The sequence below is a fragment of the Pantherophis guttatus genome, chromosome 3, assembly GCF_059756535.1.
Source record: "Pantherophis guttatus breed Tessera chromosome 3, ASM5975653v1, whole genome shotgun sequence".
Classification (NCBI taxonomy): Eukaryota; Metazoa; Chordata; class Lepidosauria; order Squamata; family Colubridae; genus Pantherophis; species Pantherophis guttatus.
Window position 1 is genome coordinate 185,147,075 of NC_142065.1, and position 21,719 is coordinate 185,168,793.

General features: G+C 41.0%; 1 protein-coding gene across 6 annotated transcripts in view; it reads left to right on the forward strand.

Moving 5' to 3' along the window:
- Positions 1 to 21,719, forward strand: part of CNBD1 (cyclic nucleotide binding domain containing 1) — a 143,282-nt gene that overhangs the window by 13,888 nt on the left and 107,675 nt on the right. For 3 of the 6 annotated variants that reach the window (XM_034422385.2, XM_060681691.2, XM_034422386.2), the window contains exons 3-4: positions 969 to 1,082; positions 10,593 to 10,751. In XM_034422385.2, coding sequence (XP_034278276.1) covers positions 969 to 1,082; positions 10,593 to 10,751 — 273 coding nt within the window. Of the gene's footprint in view, positions 1 to 435; positions 660 to 968; positions 1,083 to 10,592; positions 10,752 to 21,719 lie in introns of those variants that run through there. The other 3 variants (XM_060681690.2, XM_034422387.3, XM_087890772.1) reach the window with 3 other exon arrangements.

The window sequence follows — 21,719 nt, forward strand, 5'->3', positions numbered from 1 at the left end:
GCAACCCACCACTGGTCCAAAGTAAGATAATTTGAGCCTGGTCATTTGTGCCTCAAGTGTTCTCAATTTGCTGGTGCCTAAGAAGTCAGTTTTCAGTTGTTTCATTTCATATTTCATTGTATTGAGTTTTTCTGCATTTACACTTTTTACATTACATCTTACATTACATTTTTCAGCACTGGGTTTTCTTTTCCTGGGTCAAGGTACTTTCAAAGAAAACACAATTCAAAATGAAAACATTCTAGCTCAATATGAATTCTATAACATAATGTACACAAATAAGAAAAAAAAACCATCTTGATTGAAATTGTGGATGATTTTAAACATACCTACCTATAATTCAGCTAGGATATGAAAAGGGGAAATAAAAAAATTCTAAATTCTAAATTTAGTTCTAAATTCATCACAATGGTTTCTCAGAATTTAGAACTTTCAGGTCAGTCCTATACCACTTTTGATTAATATGCAAAGATTTTAAAATACCCTGTCTCCCTGAAAATAAGACATCCCCTGATAATAAGCCCAATTGGGCTTTTGAGCGCATGCACTAAAATAAGCCCCCCTGAAAATAAGCCCTCCCCAAAAATATTTAAACGCATGCACAGCCGGTCCCTGCCATTTCCTTTGGTTAGGGTTAGAGAGACAGAGCTGGAAATCAGGTAAGATGGCAAAAGGAGCCCCATCTTGCTCCATGTGCCCCAAAATAATAAAACCTCCCCGAAAATAAGGCCAAGTGCTCATTTCAGGGTTCAAAAAAATATAAGACAGGGTCTTATTTTTGGGGAAACATGGTATTTCTGTAAGTGATCAGTACTGGCTGAGAAATCTTTAAAAATGCTGGGTCATCTCATCCTAAGATTAACAGGTGGGGAAGGTTCCAACTGAAATAATTCCATGATTAGCAATACTATTTCCTAGAATATATCTAAAACACAGTCTTATTGCTTTTTTCATATTTCTTTTTTTAGAGAGAATTTATGCTCCACTGAAGAAGCTCATCAAAAATTTATGAAAATTTATCCCAAGATCTTCATTAAAAAAAAGCCCATATTGCCAGGTATTCCTGAAAAAAGAACAATAGGGTAATTCATTTTTTAAAATCTGTATTTAATGTAAAAAAGTAATCAAGCAATGATATTAGGTCAGTTGTCGCCAACATGTGCCTCAAAGCAGCTGTCAAATATAAAGATTAGTAGCTAGTGGTAAATTTATTTTCTGCTTGAACAGAAATGTCTGTTTGTTGTTTCAAAGTGTATTTTGTCCTACCTCTGAGAAAAGCATGTCTAATTCATAATCCAAATTGAGTCCAAGTCTTACATGGCCATGTTTTTCTCCTCATTATTGTTTAAAATGGAATCCATTTACATTGGAGACCATTCATGGTGTACTATCCATATAAATTAATTATATGTCACCATATTTTTTTCTTTCACTGTAGTAAAGCATAGGAGACGAAAAAGATTGCCAAAACTCCCACAAAAAAAAACCAAACCCAAATCACAATGCAAAGAGAGGAGCAATCTATAGTTTACAAGGAATAAATGCTGCAGTCCTATTCAGCAGGTTATGACCAGTTCTGGAGAACCGGTAGCGGAAATGTTCAGTAGTTCGGAGAACGGTAAATACCACCTCTGACTGGCCCTGCCCCCATCTATTCTTTGCCTCCCAAGTCCCAGCTGATCAGGAGGAAATGGAGATTTTACAGTATCCTTCCCCTGGAGTGAGGTAGGAATGGAGATTTTACAATATCCTTCCCCTGCCACGCCCACCAAGCCACGCCCACAGAACCGGTAGTAAAAAAAATTGAATCCCACCACTGCTGCAGTCCTATACTGCTGTGCAAACTAATTATAGAAGCTTTGTAAGATTTAGAAAGTATAAATGATACAATCCTGCCTTATAAGTATCTGTCCAAAGCCAATGTCTATGTTCAATCTATGTTTCCTTTTTTTGCCTATAATTGCAGTGAAGGTTCACAGCAATGGTAGCATCTGAAAGCTGGGGAAACTGGATAAAGTATATTCTGGTGGCAGATAAAGCAAAAGCAACAGCGCTTAGATTTATATACAGCTTCATAGTGCTTTACAGCCCGCTCTAAGTAGTTTACGGAGTCAGAATATTGCCTCCAGCAATCTGGATCCTCCTTTTACTGACCTCGGAAGGATGGAAGGCTGAGTCAATCTTGAGCTGCTGAGAATCGAATTGCTGGCAGTCATCAGAATTAGCCTGCAATATTGCATTCTAACCATTGTGCCACTGTTATATTTCTGTTGGGGAAATATGAGCAGGAGGAAGCTATGGAAGGTGAATGTTAGTGAGAATGGTGCTCTTTCCAGATCCAAAATGATCACAAAGCCATCATATGGTCACCCCATCCCTGTGGCAAGATGTACACAGCAGCGGAGCTTCTTGGTCTGCGAGATTCCCCCCTCTCGCAGGCTTGGCCCCCCACGTTATCGAGGGCCTACCTCGATGACAGATTTTGGAATCCCGAGAGGTGGTATGCCGCAAAGAGGGGGCTGAGGGGTTTTTTAAAATTGTCTTTGTGTAAATTTTTAAGGGGTTTGGGGAGGGGGGTGGGGAGGGAGGCCAGTCTGGCTGTTAATGGTGCCATAGGGGGTACGGACTCTGGGGGAAAAGGGACTGTTAGAATGCCCTCTATTGAGGGCTTTTCCATCAATACGCTGAGTGGGAGGGGCAGGTATGGCGGGAGCAGGGGGCCGCACCATGTGGTGGGGGCACGCGCTCGCTATCTCCGAGTGATTGCGTGCCCCGGTCCCCTTAGCTCTTCCTGTTCCTCAGGCTGCTTAGAGTCTCAGGGCCCGAGTTTCCGGCTGATGTTGTGTAATGCCAGGTCCGTAGTAAATAAAGCCCCCCTCATTTGTGATCTTATTCAGGAGGGGGGAGCGGACCTGGCAGGTATTACGGAGACCTGGTTGGGCCATGAGGGGGGGTTCCCCTCATGGAGATGTGCCCATCAGGCTTCCGTGCATTTCATCAGCCGAGAGCTCAGGGCAGGGGCGGGGGGGTGGCGGTCATTATAAGAGAGGGTCTTGATCCGAGGGAGACCACTGTGCCTCAGATAGCCGGATGTGAGTCCCTTTTCGTGAAGTGGGGTCGTGGGGTGCAGATGGGTCTGTTGATCACGTACCTGGCTCCCTGCCACGTGGCGACGACCCTGCCCGAACTCCTCAATGTTATAGCCGAGGTGGCAGCTGATACCCCCAGACTTCTGGTCATGGGGGATTTCAACTTGCCATCCATTGGTGAAACTTCTGAGGTAGCTCGGGAGTTCATGGCTTCCATGACGGCCATGGACCTGACCCAAGTAATTCACGGCCCTACTCACATGGGGGGACACACTCTGGACTTAGTTTTTGTCTCTGGTCAGTGGTTGAGTGGCCTTGATATAGGGGATATAGATACTGAACCCTTGTCATGGTCTGACCACTCGCTCCTTCGACTTGACTTTCTGACCACCGCACCCCGTCGCAGGGAGGCGGAGCCGACCAGGTGGTTCCGCCCCAGGCGCCTGATGGATCCTGATAGGTTCCAGATGGAGCTTGGGCCATTTCCTGAAACTCTAGCTCATGACTCGGCTGATGACCTGGTGGCCGCCTGGGATAGTGCGGCTGCCGGGGCTTTGGACCGGGTCCTGCCTTTGCGGCCTCTGACCTGGCACCGAACTCACTTAGCTCCTTGGTTCTCCGAGGAGCTGAGAGAGATGAAGCGCCGGAAAAGACGCCTAGAGAGCGGTTGGAGGGCCAGTTGTTCCGAATCCGACTTGACACTGGTAAGGTCTCATATTAAGACCTACCTAGTGGCGATAAAAGCGGCAAAATCTAGCTATTTTGCCGCTCTTATCGTGTCATCAGATAACCGCCCAGCTGCCCTGTTCAGGGTGACCCGCTCCCTTCTCCATCTGGGAGCGCGGGAGGACCCCTTGCAGGGCCGAGCTGAGGATTTTGTACAGTATCTGGATGATAAAATAACTCAGATTCGGGAAAACTTGGCCACTGACTGGGTTAGTTCAGACGAAATGACTGAGGCAGGCCTTGAGAATGTTATCTGGGAGGAGTTCGATCCTGTGGCTCCCAAGGACGTGGACAGGATCTTGGGACGGCTGAACGCCACCACATGTTTCTTGGACCCGTGTCCCTCCTGGTTGGTGCTGGCTTCCTGGGAGGTTACATGAGGCTGGCTCCAGGGAATTATCAACGCTTCTTTGAGTGAGGGTGTCCTGCCGGCCGCCTTGAAAGAGGCGGTGGTGAGGCCTCTCCTCAAGAAGCCATCCCTGGATCTGGCTGTTTTGGCTAACTATCGTCCAGTCTCCAACCTTCGCTTTATTGCGAAGGTTGTTGAGAGTGTGGTGGCGCAACAGCTTCCACGGTACCTGGATGAAGCTGTCTATTTGGATCCGCTCCAGTCTGGTTTCAGACCAGGGTACAGCACGGAAACGGCATTGGTCGCGTTGGTGGATGATCTCTGGAGGGCTCGGGATAGGGGTTACTCCTCTATCCTGGTCCTGTTAGACCTCTCAGCGGCTTTTGATACCATCGACCCTGGTATCATGTTGCGCCGGCTGGAGGGACTGGGAGTGGGGGGCACCGTTTTGCGGTGGTTCTCCTCCTATCTCTCCGACCGGTCACAATCCGTGTTGACAGGGGGGCAGCGGTCGACCCTGAGGCGCCTTGTTTGTGGGGTGCCACAAGGGTCGGTCCTCTCGCACCTCCTGTTCAACATTTATGTGAAGCCGCTGGGTGAGACCATCCATGGTTTTGGGGTGGAGTTCCATCAGTACGCTGATGATACTCAGCTGTACATCTCCACCCCAGACCATCCCAACGATGCCTTGGAAGTGATATCCCAGTGCCTGGAGGCCGTGCGGGTCTGGATGGGGAGAAACAGGCTTCGACTCAACCCTTCCAAGACCGAGTGGCTGTGGCTGCCGGCGTCCCGGTATAGCCAGCTGACGCCATCGCTGGTTATTGGGGGTGAATCATTGGCCCCCACGGAAAGGGCCCGCAACTTGGGCGTCCTCCTGGATGTACGGCTGTCCTTAGAAGGGCATATGACGGCCGTGGCCAGGGGGGCTTTTTATCAGGTTCGCCTGATACACCAGTTGCGCCCCTTTCTGGATCGGGACTCCCTACGCACAGTCACTCAAGCACTCGTCACTTCTCGTCTGGACTATTGTAATGCTCTCTACATGGGGCTCCCCTTGGAGTACACCCGGAGGCTCCAACTGGTGCAGAATGCGGCCGCGCGGGGGATTATGGGAGCGACTGGGCGCTCCCATGTGACTCCTCTCCTGCGTGAGCTGCATTGGCTTCCGGTGGACTTCCGGGTGCGCTTCAAGGTGTTGGTGATCACCTTTAAAGCGTTCCATGGCTTAGGGCCAGGGTACTTACAGGACCGCCTTCTGCCACCAATAGCCTCCCACCGGCCAGTTTGCTCCCACAGAGAGGGCCTCCTCAGGGTGCCGTCGGCTAGACAATGCCGGCTGGCGACCCCCAGGAGGAGAGCCTTGTCTGTGGTGGCACCTACCCTTTGGAACAATCTACCCCCAGAGATACGAGTGATCTCCGACCTCCGGACCTTTCGTCGGGCCCTAAAAACTCATCTCTTTCAGTTAGCCGGTCTCTCTTGATTTTATGATTTTATGGTTGGTTTTAAATTTTGATATGGATTTTAAATTGATAAATTTTAAACTATGGGCCAAATTTAATTATTTTAAATCTATTTTTAATCGTATTTATGTATAAATATTTTTATTTTGGCTGTTCACCGCCCTGAGTCCGAAAGGAGAAGGGCAGTATAGAAATTCGAATAATAAATAAATAATAAATAAATAAATATGCAGAGTCAAATCTCAAGCCAGTAGATAATATTCTTTACGTCTTGGCCTCTGACCATATTTTTAAGTGATAAATAGTCTCTTCCTAATTTTAGTTATTTCCATGAATTGTGACGTTTTGAAACTCCAGAGGACTTCCTTTGTTGACTTCAATCCCACAAGTTGGACACCCTCTTTCACCTTGAATATATTATTCTTAGTGCTTACCAGTACTAATTTTTATATGTTTTGTCTACAGTTGCTTGCCTTGGGATAAATTTTAACCTATTTAACTGTACCCATGCTGTAGCGCATCCCTAATGTGAAAGTGGTAGAATAACAGTTTACAAAACAGGATTTCTTTTACACTCTCCCATTTTGCTCTAGGTTTTTGGATAAGTGGCAGTGAAATAGAAGTAAAACGATAAACCACAGGCTTCATTAATACTTGTATGGTCAAGCATTTTAAAGTTAACTATCTCTCTAGGACAGGGGTTCCCAATCTGTGGGCCACGGCCCAATAACGGGCTGTGGTTTATTTACAACTGGGCTGTGTGAGTGGTGGGCTGGAGCGCACATGCTTGCACACAGTCCGACTTGTACAACCAGTGGGCACTGCCACTCGCAGCCCCACTTGCTTTGTTTCCACTTAGACGTAAACAGGGTGGTTAATTATACAGGGTGGCTGGCCTTCTCCCTTGGGTTAGTAGAATATTTTTGTTTCACTCTCTTCAACTTCCTTTGTAAGCCATTTGAGCTGAAAAATCATGTCTCCTATTTGCCCTTGTTCTTCCTTCTTCAGTGGACCATCTCCAGATCTCACCCAGCTCCATGTCAGAAGTCTTGCCTCATCCTTCCTCTGAGCCAATGAGTCTTCCAAAGGCAGATCAAAGCTGCCTTTGGAAGGATGTAAAGATTTGGCTCTACCAAATGGCACAGGGCTCTCAGAATGGCATGCAACTCATGGTTAGGGCCTTGTTTCTGCCTTTTAACTCAATAATTTAAAACAAACTACCTTTGCTTTCTTTACTTCACTCCCATTTTACTAATGTATTGTATCTTTTATATGGTTTTTATGTTTTAGCTGTAAACTACTTAGAGTTGTTCTGAGAGTGAGTCAATTCGATAAATAAAATAAAAATAAATGCATTATCTATTTCTGCAACCAACTCAACTGTAGTGGATTCTAATACAGAATCTAATATATTGCAGATATTAAAACAATAATAATGTTTTACTATTTAATGTTGTATCATTAAACCAATAGCAAAAAGGTAAGAAATATATGGCCAATATATATTGGCCATTGTGGCTCCATAGTTGGTCCCCAAAATAAATTTTAGTATTACTAAACATATTTTTTTTCTCCTTCATAGAAGTGTCTTTTTAAAATTTCCAGTTTCCCTTTTCCCTCATTAACACAACGGCAGCCCCCTTTCCTGTGAAAAAGTGTCTATGAAAACGTTTCTGGTTTTAAGAAATATGCATGACATCTCTCTATTTGCAACTTCTATCAACAATAACCACAAAAGAATATCATGTATATTTGCCAGCTGACTGAGCCATGACATCTTGTCACACGTGCATAATTATAGAAATTATAGATATGCCCATTTTGTTTTTGGATGATTAAATTTCCCTAGTAGATTATTTTTATGTCCAGAGGTATATGCATTGGAAAAGCTACTTAAAAATCTTCATGAGAATTTAATGCATTATTTACTATTACTGACATTATTTATTTATACATTTTTAATTCCATATTTCACTGTCACACATAGCATAAACTGAAGAGTAGTCCTTGCATATTATGGAAACCTTCTTCTATTTCGAGGCCATTCCACCCCCACCCCCCATTATTTTTCCAGTTGCATAATTCTGAGATATAGACTTATTAGGCATTAGATCAATGCATATTACAAGAAGATATTTCCTAGTTAATTTAAATGAAGTGCGTTATTATACTCTGAAAATGAGACATTTTGCTAAACAATATGTGGTATCACTCTGAACATTCTTCCATTCATTTTGTTTCTCTGTTTTTCACACACCCTTTTTATTCACTCCATCTGTTGGGAATCCCTTAATTTTCACAGGTTAAGGAGCAATAGCAATAGCATTTAGACTTATATACCGCTTCACAGTGCTTTATAGCCCTTTCTAAGTGGTTTACAGAGACAGCATATAGCCCCCAACAATCTAATTGAGACAAAGTTATTCATATTTGTCAAGTCTTCTACAAAAGCAGTTTTATGTTGAAATTTTATTCATGTAGACATTTTTTATTATTATTAGCAGTCTTGTGCAGCAAAATGAAATGGACAGGAGAAAGTCACAACCTGCTCAGATCTAATAGTATTCATTTCCCAGAGAGATAATTTTGATAGATTTGACAGCATAAATGTAGACTTCTTTTTTTATGCTTCTAGATCTTTGAGAAAAGCAGAGGAAGTTTATATAATTGCCCAAAAATATGCTGCTCAATATTATTTAGTAAACCTGAGATTCCTTGGAAGGAGATTATCGTGTAACAGTATGAAATTTCCTTCATGAGAATGTATCATTTAAACTTTGATCTAAGCCAATGTTTATAAAGATAAACTGTCTGGAATATTGTACACAGAAAGACAGCTTCTTTGCTTTAGAAGAGCATTGAATAAAATACAGCTTTTCAAATTCTACTTTTAAATAGAAAGTAAAGCTTTTTCAGAATAATTTTGCTTACAAGTAAATTGAGCATCAGTGTGAACAACTAATGAGAATACACACATTAATCGTAAAGCAATATGCTACAAAAGAGCAAGGCAGATATTTACATGAATTGATAAATAAAATGTATTATAAATGTTATAATACATTTATAACAGTGATGTTAATTTATTTGTTACTCCTTCCTTCCTTCCTTCCTTCCTTCCTTCCTTCCTTCCTTCCTTCCTTCCTTCCTTCCTTCCTTCCTTCCTCCATCCCACCCTATAAAAGCCAGCTTAAAATAATATTGTTTTAATAATAATTTCTAACTCCAACAAAGTTTGAATTTTTAATTCAAGTTTCAATGGTGTTCTCATGAAATTTTTTGCTTCCAGTTTTAAACTTTTTGTTTAAAAAAAGCTCTTTGTTTTCTCCTTGTTTTTCTGGGATAGAGAATGTGTGTACTTTGCTGCTTCTGATCAGGTTTTCTTGACAGTTATCACAAGGATGGAAACTCACAGTGGTCCTGACTGGTGGATTTGAGCTAGTTCATGGGAACTTTTTCTAAGTTACATTCCATCTTTTGCTGTTATGCACTAAATGGAATGAACCGTACATATGTTGCAAAGCATAAAATTAAAGATGGGAGGTAGGAAGCTTATCATATGAATAACACCTCTGAAACATGGAAAGAAGCATTTGAAATTATTCAAAAAGACTACCCGATAATTCTCTCATAATAAATGTCGATGGAAAATTTATCTTAAAGTTTTCAGAAGTCTGTTATTGAAGCTATTTTTACTAAAAACGTGTACTACTTGTTTTCTTGGTCTTCCCCAATTATATGGGGAACAGTTGTCTAATTGAAATAACAGCAATCCAAAATGAGAGATGGATAGAGATTTTATGACAGGAGCAAGTATTGGTCTCCTGAAGAGGAAAACAAACTGCAGTGGTTGATCTTTACGGCAGTCTCACTTCTATTTTCTGTTCTAGTGTTTGTTCTGTCTTTCTGCCATGATCATAGCAGGTGTTTTTTTTATAAAACAAGGATCTTCCTTCTCATCTCACACAGATACACACAGCATTGCTAAACTTTTACTTGATATTATTTTGACCTTATATTATGCCACCCAATCACCTTATAGGGAGATGGGTGCCATAAAAATCTAATAAATAAAATACAATAAATAAAAAAATTCTATTCTTGAGTCCTGTAAAAAAAATATTCATTATAGGGATTACTACCATTTTTCTTTCTACCTTTGCAGAGCAGTTTTGCAAAAGCAAAAATAATTCCAGTAGAAAATACTTTTCTTTCTTCCATTAGTAAGTCTTGAAGAACAATGGGCTGATTGGGTTTCAAGTATCAGAGGCAAATATCTAATGGATTAGAACAGGCCAAAGGCCTGCTGATTCAAAAGTCTGCCTTCTGTTTTTAAAAGAGATTAATCATGTCAACCTAGGAAGTTAGAAATACATTTGATGCCCTCTTCCATTTCCTTTATTTAGCAAATTATGTTAAACTTTTTAAAAACACTATGGTAATGGTCAGTTATCAAAAGCGGCAGCTACCGGTTATAATTTTGTTTTAAATTATGAATGAAATTTCATAGAAACCCATAATTTGTCACAGATATCAGAGTTTGTGGGTTATTTATTTATTTATTTGATGTAAAATATATAGCTGTTGCCCATCTCGCAGACATAACTCGGGTTAGCATACAATAACAGCCAATTGAAACAATTAAAACAACAGTTAAAAACAATCGGACACAGTTACAAATAAAAGCAGAATAAAAATAAAAATGAGGGAGAGCAATCCATTGTCCTACATACAATATTAGCCATCTTACAGGCTTCTCATTTCTCTGTGATTCCCCCAAGCTTGTTGAAAAAAAATTCTAAATTTTCTATATGCCAGTAGGGTCAAGGCTAATCTCATCTTGAGGGAAATGATGTGCCAAAGATGTTTATTTTTTTTTATTAAATCACATTTTATTCCCTGGAAGCTCAAGGGTAAGTATGCTTTAATAGTAGCATTCTCTTTCTTTCTTCTGGTCTGTAGGGTACATTCCTGTAATTTCTGCACCAATGCTGTAACTGCTGAAGATTTTCACAACATACATTTCTATTTGAATAAGATGAAAAATCCCGATAGGTTTCAGCCGAGCTTTCCAAAATCCCGAGAGAGTGTACAAAATTTAATAAAAATACTCAAGAAAATGTAAGTATCAAATTTATTCAGAGCTTTCTATGACTTGTTTTGGTGGATACATAGAAGCAACTATTTTTCAAAATATATCCTTTAATTAGTATATAAACTTGCTATGTAAACTTTATGAAATTTTATTTTTATGGCTATATGCTAATATCATAATTTTAAATGGTTGTCCATAACATACCTAGATAATTTATCTTTAATGATACCTTGCATGTTTGCAGTAGAGATCTTGTGTCGGTGTTAATTAGCTAATATAAATAGTATATTAGCATATTAGCTATATTATACCATATAAATAGTAAGATAACTGAATTTACAACATACCACTTCATTGCAATTGGATTATTCAAGGCTGGCTAATGCAAGCCATTATTGTAATGTTATATACCAGTGATGGCTAACCTTTTTGTCATTGTGTGCCAAAATGCAATGTTGTCATGGTACCCATAATGCAATGCAGCCCCGTGCATGCGCACATGAGCCCTACAGACTGGCCTGTGCATGCAACCCCCCATGCTCCCCCGCCCCTCCATGCATGTGCGCGTGACTCCCTGCCCTGTTTTGGGTCTAGTAAGCCTCCCTGTTCTTACAGGTATTATGTCTGCCTTCTATGCAGCTTTATTCCTCTTTAGCATTCATCTCCATTGTTTTGGATGCATTTTCTGCCTCTCTAGGATATACCTCTATTTGCTCCTGTGAGGCACTTCCTGTTCCTGTTCCTGTTGTATATATGCATTTATTAGAATATGGCTTGTATAGCATTTTAACTGCATTTTAATTAAAACTATTTGAAACACCTGCAGCCTCCTGGAACCTCCTTCCCCCTGTGCATGCACGCGGGGCCCTCCGCGCATGCACAGGCATCTCCCGCATGTGCCCTGCCCCTCATCCCGAAAATCAGCTGGCCGGCGGGAGGCACCCATGCATGGTGGAGCTGAGATACTAAGATTTAATATTGTGATATTAGATGCTTAAAAGTAGTTAATCTATACCATAAAAAGATTATAAAGCCAATGTGATTTTTGACATGTTTTTAATATATGCTATATGACTAACTAGTCTAAGGCAATTTACAAGGATGCCACAAAGATCTGTGGCTTTTTATTATAGAACTTTCAGTATCTCATTATTAATGGCATACCCCATGTGATTGTTAATAATCTTTTAATGTATAAAAGACAATTTATCTCTGAGGTCAACAATATAATCCATCTGTGGACAATACAATTAAACATTCTGAAATGGGATATTAGAGCAGTGGGGAAGGTTTCCTCTTTCCTCAGTTAAATCCCCCCCCACCCTTCAAAGTATATAGTTCAAAAATTGAATTTGAATTGCAGTGTTATATAAAATACCGGTACAGTGGTGGGATTCAAAAATTTTTACTACCGGTTCTGTGGGCGTGGCTTGGTGGGTGTGGTATGGCGTGCCATGGTGGGTGTGGCAGGGGAAGGTTACTGCAAAATCCCCATTTCTTCCCGATCAACTGGGACCAGGAGGCAGAGAATAGATGGGAGCGGGGCCAGTCAGAGATGGTATTTACCAGTTCTCCGAACTACTCAAAATTTCTGCTACCAGTTCTCCAGAACTGGTCAGAACCTGCTGAAACCCATGTCACCTGATCAAAATTTGGATGTTTGACAATTGGGATATATTTATGATGGTCACAGTGTCCAGGGGTTACGTAATCACTTTTTGCAACCTTCTGACAAGCAATGTCAGTGGGGAAGCTTGATTCACATAACAACTGTGTTACTAACTTAATAACTGCAGTGATTCACTTAACAAATGTGGCAAGAAAAGTCATAAAATGAGGCCAAACTCACGTAACAATTGCTTTGCTTAGTAATGGAAGTTTTGGGTTGAAGTGTGGCCGTAAGTTGAGGACTACTTGTGCTCATTGTTTAATTATCACCCACTTTATTAGCTTAAATACATTTTAAAAGTATTTTCCATGAATCAATATCTAAGTGGACTGTAACATGGAGCTTTCAGAAGTATTTATTTATTTTATTTATTAATTTAATTTATATACCGCCCTTCTCCCAGAAGGACTCAGGGCGGTGTACGGCCAAAATAAAACACACAGATATAAAATTTAAAAAACAATTTAAGGAATATTAAATAATTTGTCCCATATCTAATTAAAACAAAACTACCCATTTTGGACATTTAAAAGTTAAAAGTTAACAATTAAAAATTTAAAAATTAGCGTCTTGAGGGCCCGGCGGAAGGTGCGTAAGTCAGGAATCCTCCGCATCTTGGGGGGCAATTCGTTCCAGAGGGCAGGAGCCCCCACAGAGAAGGCTCTCCCCCTGGGGGTCACTAGCCGACATTGTTTGGCCCACGGCATCTGGAGGAGCCCCTCTCTGTGGGAGCGAATTGGGCGGTGGGAGGCTATTGGTAGCAGAAGGCAGTCTTGTAAATACCCAGGTCCTAAGCCATGGAGTGCTCTGAAGGTGGTAACCAATACCTTGAATTGCACCCGGAGAACCACCAGAAGCCAGTGCAGCTCGCGGAGGAGAGGTGTTACATGGGAGCGCCATGACGCTCCCATAATCACCCGTGTGGCCACATTCTTGACCAGTTGGAGCCTCTGGGTGCTCTTCAAGGGGAGCCCCATGTAGAGAGCATTACAGTAGTCCAGGGGGGAAGTGACAAGGGCATGAGTGATCGTGCGTAGGGATCCAGAAAGGGACGCAACTGGCGGATCAGGCGAACCTGATAAAAAGCCCCCCTGGCCACAGCCATCACATGTTCTTCTAAGGATAGCCGTGCATCCAGGAGGACACCTAAGTTGCAAGCCCTCTCTGTGGGAGCCAACGACTCACCCCCAATAGTCAGAGATGGCACCAACTGACTATATCAGGACGTTGGGAGCCACAGCCACTCAGTCTTGGATGGGTTGAGCTTGAGCCTGTTTCTCCCCATCCAGATCCACATGGCCTCCAGACACCAGGACATCACATTAAGGGCATCATTGGGGTGGTCCGGGATGGAGATGTACAGTTGAGTGTCATCAGCGTACTGATGGAACTGCACCCCGAAACCACAGATGATCTCACATAAATGTTGAACAGAAGAGGTGAGAGGACCAACCCTTGTGGCACCCCCCACACAAGGCACCTCGAGGTTGACCTCTGGCCCCCTGTCAACACAAACTGCAACCGGTCAGAGAGAAAGGAGGAGAATCATGGCAACACGGTGCCTCCCACCCCTAACCCCTCTAACCAGCGCAGCATGATACCATGGTCGATGGTATCAAAAGCCGCTGAGAGATCTAATAGGACCAGGACAGAGGAAAAACCCCTGTCCCGAGCCCTACAGAGATCATCAACCAATGCGACTAATGCCGTTTCCATGCTGTACCCAAGTCTGAAACCCGACTGGAACGGATCAAGATAGACCGCTTCATCCAGGTACTGGGGGAACTGTCACGCCACCACATTCTCAACAACCTTCACCACAAAGCGGAGGTTGGAGACTGGACGATAATTCGCTAAATAGCTGGGTCCAGGGAGGGCTTCTTGAGGAGGGGCCTCACCACCACCTCTTTCAAGGCGGTGGGAAAGCAACCCTCACTCAAAGAAGCATTGATAATCCTCTGGAGCCAGCCTTGTGTAACCTCCCGGGAAGCCAGCACCAGCCAGTAGGGACACGGGTCCAATAAACATGTGGCAGCACTAAGTCTACCCAGAATCTTGTCCATGTCTTCAGGAGTCACCGGGTCAAACTCCTCCCAGATAACACTCTCAAGTAACTCTTTTTAGATTTAAAGAGAAGTCAGTTTGACTAACTTCCACTAGAATAGAGTCCCGATCTGGGGCTCGCAATACTTGGGGGTGGTATGGTGGTGGTGGGGGCACAGAGTGTATTTCATTACCAGCAAGAGGGGCTGTGGAGACTGCGGAATATACCACTCATGGGCTCCCGCACCAGCGCTGTATTCCAGGACTCTACACCTTGCCATCGGCCTGCGACCGGATGTCAGCCACAGATAGACGGATGCTGAGCTGACAGCAGGCATGGCAGGCCGGTCAGCGGGCATGACCCAGGACTATACAATGCTGACTTTGCACGGAACTGTGTGTTAGACTCATTGTGTACCAGGGTTCTGGCCTATGGGTGGGAAGTAAAGCCTGGATTTTTGAGTTGCTGAGTTTCCTGAGTTTGCTTGACTCCTCCCTGGTCTGGGCCTGGACCTTTGAGAATCATATCCTTAGCAAGAGTCCCAACTCAATGCTCTCCTGAAGTTTTGGCTCTTGAAGTAGCAACAAATGTTCCATGAACACATCAAGCAAGATATGCATGGTCTTTAGCTGTCAATGGATGAGAAAAGACAACTCTTTTAGGAAATTTATAACAATCTATTTTTGGGATTGCAGCCGTCTACTTTAAGTTCTCTCTGTTTTGGTATATTGTAGCTAGTCACCTTATGTTTCCTTGGGTGGTTTCAGTTTACCATGGGACTCATATTCACTGTACCATTGCTGAATAGGATTAGACTGTAGCCATTTTGGCTCTTCTTTATCATGATCACAGTTGGAAGTTGGTCCAAACTAATTTGTTTCGTTAATTTGCTTTTCTTGCTGAACACTCTGAGGAGCTTCTGGAATAGAGGACACCTAGCCAAGTCTATCTAATGTAGTCAGTATATTTGAGAAAGTACAGTAATTAAGCTTAAGTGGTGAAATACGTTTTTAACCAATTGAATAAGCAAGGCTAAAATGTTGTAATGTTTTTCAAGGCTACCTTGCTTATCATGAAGTTTAGGGCCAGGCAATGAAAGAATCAGAACAGACAACTATTGGATCTGGGATCATAGGATAAACTGGGATTGCTCATAATGTGCTTGAATTGTGGTATTAATTGGCCACAAACGAGGTCTGATGGCTATTGCAGTTCTTTATTGCATCCACCACAATTATTTTATTAGTTTTTTTCTCCTCTGAGTTTTTATAAACTTACTGCCTTTTAATCTTATAGCTGTTCAAAGGCTGATATGTTATCTTGTATCTCTTCTTTTTTATTATTCTGCATTTTTACCATAGTATCACCACCCTAGAATAATTCAAAGTGATGGGCAGATTAAAATGTTTTAAACCAAGCAAGAAAGATTAATGAATAAGAATAAAGGACTGTAAGTGAATTAAACTTATAGTCTCAGTGAGTTTCTTAATGAGAAATAATAATTTGCAACCTAATAGTTATGTTTAACAAAGGTAATCATAGGAAACATTTCTCCTCATTTGCTATGTTTTTGGAACATTGTAGAGAAATATATAAATATCCTCAATTAATTTTGAAAACTGCAGTAATGAAGAAATAGTTTAACATTATTTAAAGGAGGGAGGTTGGCTTTATGTCAGTTGCTTGACATAAATCAAAGCTGTACTTTAAACTTTTTCCCTTTTCATGTAGAGATGAGCTCATAACTAGGTGTGAAAAAAATAGTTTCAGCTTTCAGCACATCAGGAATTACAAAATTCTTCCTTATCCATCTGCCAGAGAATCTGGTCCTAGGAGGTTAAAATCTGGAACACAATTTTTTTAACCCTAGTCCTACCAATTAACAAGTTTTTCTTTAGGGATTATGGTGAAATTAAACAGCAATATATTTTTGTGGAGTAAAGATACATTTATATTTTTTACTAAAATGAATTGAAAATGTGTTTCCTCCAAATACTTCAGTGTGAATGAACAGCAATTTTTTAAAATGCAGTTAGCCCAGTGGTGGGATTCAAGTAATTTAACAACCAGTTCTCTGACCTAATGATTTCTTCCAACAACCAGTTTGCCAAACTGCACAGAAAGTTAACAACCGGTTCTCCCGAAGTGGTGCGAACTGGCTGAATCCCACCACTGAGTTAGCCCATCTAGTGGGGATACTTCTGATGAAATCCTCTTACCAGTTTCCTTTCTGAGGAGAATAACACTCTAGAATTTCTTCTTCCTGCTTCTCCCATAGTTGAATTGGATGGGTTCTGCTTGGACTTTGAAATATATGGGGAAGCAAAAGTGAATTAAATGAACAGTCACAACTAAATGAACAGTTGTGATGTGTAAATTTGATAAGTCATCATTGTAAGCCCTATAGTAGTTGAGATGAGTCATGACCATTTAATGTTTGCCCCTATATCAACTGATAATTAAACTCTATTTTCTTTCTTGCTCTAAATACATTAAAAAAATTAAATTTAAAACAAATTCAATTGTGGGAAAATGGAAGATTAGCAGATTTATCAATCTGAATACTGAATTGGTATCCCCCCCCCCAGACAAAGTCCTTTTAAAGATGTAACTGGCAGATATGAATGGTCCATCCTGAGTGAAGGATGTGTGAAACTCAAATGGATGAGAATGTTAAATGAAATTCTTCATAGATGTTTGCCAAAATTTTCAAATTTCATTATAAATTATGTCATTATAAATCTTTTCTCTTCCTCCTCTTTTTCCTTCTTTAGAAAATTACTCATTAATATGAAATGAAATATAATTCTACTTATTCTTTTATTTACTGAATGGTTGAGGGCTGTCTGTCACAGATTAAAGGTAAAGGTAAAGGTTCCCCTCATACATACGTGCTAATCGTTCCCAACTCTAGGGGGTGGTGCTCATCTCCGTTTCTAAGCCAAAGAGCCAGCTCTGTCTGATGACAATTCCATGTCATCATGGAATGGCATGACTAAATGCCGAAGGCGCACAGAACGCTGTCACCTTCCCACCAAGGTGGTCCCTATTTTACTACTTGCATTTTTACATGCTTTCGAACTGCTGGGTTGGCAGAAGCTGAGGCAAGTAATGGGAGCTCACTCCGTTAAGCAGTGTTAGGGATTTGAACTGCCGAACTGCCGATCTTTCTGATCGACAAGCTCAGCGTCTTAGCCACTGAGCCACCGCAGCCCCATCTGTCACAGATTAGATAATGCTAAATGGAAGGGTAGTATTATTCAATTAGGAAGGACTAGAAATCTCCATTCCACTCCTTCCCAATTTTCTTTGCTTTTAAAAATGCATTAGATAGGTTAATTTTTAAAAAATGTGATGCCAGGGCAGGAAATCATGTCAATAGTTGTCCTTTTTGACCTGGCCCCTTCTCCAAAAGAAACCGCAACAAAACAACTAATAATGTATTTAGAAGAATCTGTAAACAAGAAGTTTTGAAGCTACATGTTTCCCATCTGAGACATAAAGTATAATTTTGCAGGATAGTACATCTCCCTAAACTGAACTATCCTGCTTTCTTTATTATTTCAAGAAAGCAATTCTACAGAAAAAACAGCAAGCCATGTTGATCTTAGCTGGATCCATGGAAGGATTTGAATTAAAAATCTAAGCCCAAGTTCAATATTAGAGCATTATCAATAAGAATACCATAATATCAGTTTTGAGGTCAGAGATAGCCATTCCTAAATATGGCTTCTCCCAGACCTGTATTTTTATTTCTTTGCTTATTTGGGATTTTTGTTGCTTTGCTTTGTAACTAATCTAATGTGTTCCTATAGTAGTTTACAAAAATAGTGATTATGATTGTAGGAAACCATAGGCTTAATCACATAGTAAAACATTAAACATTTTTAAAACCATGATATATTTAAAAAATGCTCCAGCATTTCCACTCTACACTGCAAATTTAACTTGATGATTATATAACTATAAAAATCTTGCAGGTCTTTTCATCCTATCTTGTAGGTCCTCCCAACAATGATCCCCACTGTTTATTGTACAGCATCATAGGACAGGCTGTTGTTGTTAGTTGCAAAGTCGTGTCCGCAACCTCGCAACCTCATGGACAATGTTCCTCCAGGCCTTCCTGTCCTCTACCATCCTTTGGAGTCCATTTAAGCTCATGCCTACTGCTTCAGTGACTCCATCCAGCCACCTCGTTCTCTGTCGTCCCATTCTTCTTTTGCCCTCAATCTTTCCCAGCATTAGGCTCTTCTCTAGCGAGTCTTTCCTTCTCATTACATGGCCAAAGTATTTGAGTATAGGACAGGTACAAAGAGGATTTATCATACCTGAATGAGATATCTAAATTGATACAAGAATAGAGAGAAATATAATGTTGGAGGGTAGACTGCCACTTAGACTTCCACTTAGACTTCCACGTACATGGATGTTTAGCCATGGCCTTCAATTATTTTTGAAGGATGCTGTTCCCTTGCCAGTCTCGAAATTAAATGTCAACAATTGAACAAAATGTTTTCAGCTATTCTTTACCTTCCACTGGATATTTTACCTCAGGGCAACTCATTTCAGAGAGAATTGGCAGCCATGAGTTACAATGTCGCCCTGTGTGAAGAGCATAAACAAAGCTTTTCATTTCAGGACATTCCAATGATTTTTGTTTTAATTTGTGTGCATAAAATTGATTTCAAAGAGAGCCACAAGTATTGAATGACATACCTTTAATTTACAAGATGGAAAAAAATGTTTGTTAGGCGAAACAATAGTTTAAACATTTATTTTGTAATCAAAACAAGAGAGGTTTAAACTTCAGAAAGAGCCTTTTGCACTTTATTCCCACAACACTAATATTTTGTAATCCATTATTCTGCAATTATTATAAGACTCTTTCGAATGTACCATATTTAATTGACTGAGCTGTGAATATCTTTCTCTTTATAGTGGGGGACAAGTGAGAATTGTAACCAATCACCAAAAGCCAGAAGCAAAGGAAAACTGGTACAATTACAATAATCACTTCCTTAATTTTTAAAAACCTTGTAGGCCCTTTGTGTATATGTACTCTAGATTTTTATTAATATTTGGCCACATTTCAACATACATCATGTCTCCCTTATTGCTGTTAATAATTATTGGATGAGACCAGAAGTCCATCACATATGTCATCCTAAAGAATGGCCAGATAGATGTTTGAAGAGAAGGTTTTAAGTAAGAACTAGGACAACTACAGGTAACTGTGCCCTTGATTTTTATTGTTCTCCAAGTCTGTGAATTTCTCCAAAATATGTTAAACATGCAGCAATAGCTTAAAAGCAGAATGTATAGATATGACATATAGGTGGGTGGCAGCACCTACCTAGTCTTCTTTGGACTCAGAAGCTAAGGAGGGTAAATTCTGCATAATATTCGAAACCGAGATCTTCAGGAATGCCAGGGTATTGGTTATACTGGGAAGTTGAAATGACATCCTGAAAGAAGGGAATGGCAGAAAAACTACTTATTTCCATAAAGTCATCAACCATGATATCCACTGTTCATTGTACAATTTCATTAGCCAATGGTATAGGGCAGTAATGGGTTTCAAATCCCGGAGCTACTGGTTCGCTATTGAGAGAGCGTGGGTCTGTGTACTCAATTTGCAAGTGTGTGGCACTTATGCACATGCACAGAAGGTTCTGCTTATGCGCAGAGCGTTTTTGATGATGTCTGGGTGGGTGGGCGGAGCCTCTTGCCACCGCCGCTACCAGTTCACCCGAACCAGGGTGAGTCAGTAGCAACCCACCTTTGGTATAGGATGTCTGGCTGTTTATCAGAGTGAGATACAATGAGAGAAATAAGTAAATGGAATTGGAAGTTGGAACAAGATAACAATAAATGTGATCTTTAGATATATATGTAGTATAAATGTACCTTGGAGGGTATACTGAAATCTCCTTCCCCTTAAAACACTTCTACATCCAAGACAATGAAGACATTTATTCACCCTGTATTGCTTTCAATGAATAATCATATCTACCAATATGTGGTGGAATGTAGTCTGGATTCCCAGGAGAGAGGAGCTGCTTCACAGAGGGCAAAGAGCTTGGAAAATTCCATAGGCAGAAAGAGGGTTAAAATGGCTCTTCCATAGCTATTATCAAAGTATATATGTAGTTATGCAAATAGTTGCTTTAGGCAAGATTCTGTCTATAGGTGAAGAACAATAAAAAAATACTACAATTAAGTAATTCCATGTGTTGTTGTTCCTGGAGCCTTATATAATAAAGCCAATTGCAAATGGCTTTAATTCCAAGTCTGGAATTGCCAAATAATAATATTTTTTTTAAAAAAACTTCCCACATGCTGATTGATAGAATATCCACAGAAATAAGACCCTTCCCTGAAAAATGTCAAATGTTTCTATAAAATGACTGTTGTGGAGTTTATGCAGTGATGGGTTGCTACCAATTCGCCCCGGATCAGGTGAACCAGTAGCGGTGGTGGCGGGAGGCTCCGCCCACCCACCCAGACATCTCTGCGCATGTGCAGAAGTGTTGAGCGTGCACGCCTGCGCCTAAGAGCGAACAGTAGCAGCCGAAATTGAAACCCACTACTGAGTTTATGATTGTGCAGTGCAGCTTCATAATTGTGAAAGGTAAACCCCACAATAGGATGATATGGTGCCATTGCTGATTTTATTTTCACATGCTTTACTTCAATCTGATTATTTTTCATATTTCAAATAAAACTGACAGATTCTTACTGATTTCACATGTTAGTGTAATCAAATATATCATTTTTCTTTCAGACCATTCATTGAAATTCGGGCAGATGATGCAAACTGGCATGCAGCAGGTTTCACTGAGCCATAGTCAGCTCATGCATGATAATATGTTGACTGAACACATTGTTTTGCCCATATTATATTTGAATGTGGTCTGGATTTTAATGGCATCGGTTGGGTCCAGAGTCTCAGACTAGTTAATTTATAAAAGCATGCAGATATGCATACAAAATAACATGGAAACGATCATCATCAGATATTGAGAACCGGTTTGGTCTAATGAGTAAGGCACCAGGCTAGAAACATGGAGATTGTGAATTCTAGTACCCCTTTAGGTGTGAAAGCTTGCTGGGTGACTTTGGGCCAGTCATCCTGTCTCAGACCAACTCATCTCACAGGGTTGCTATTGTGGGGAAAATAGGAGGAGGAAAAAGTATTATATGTGTCCAGCCACCTCGACTTATTTATAAAAATAATAAAGGTAGGATATAAATAAATAAAATAAACAAATACGCTGAGCA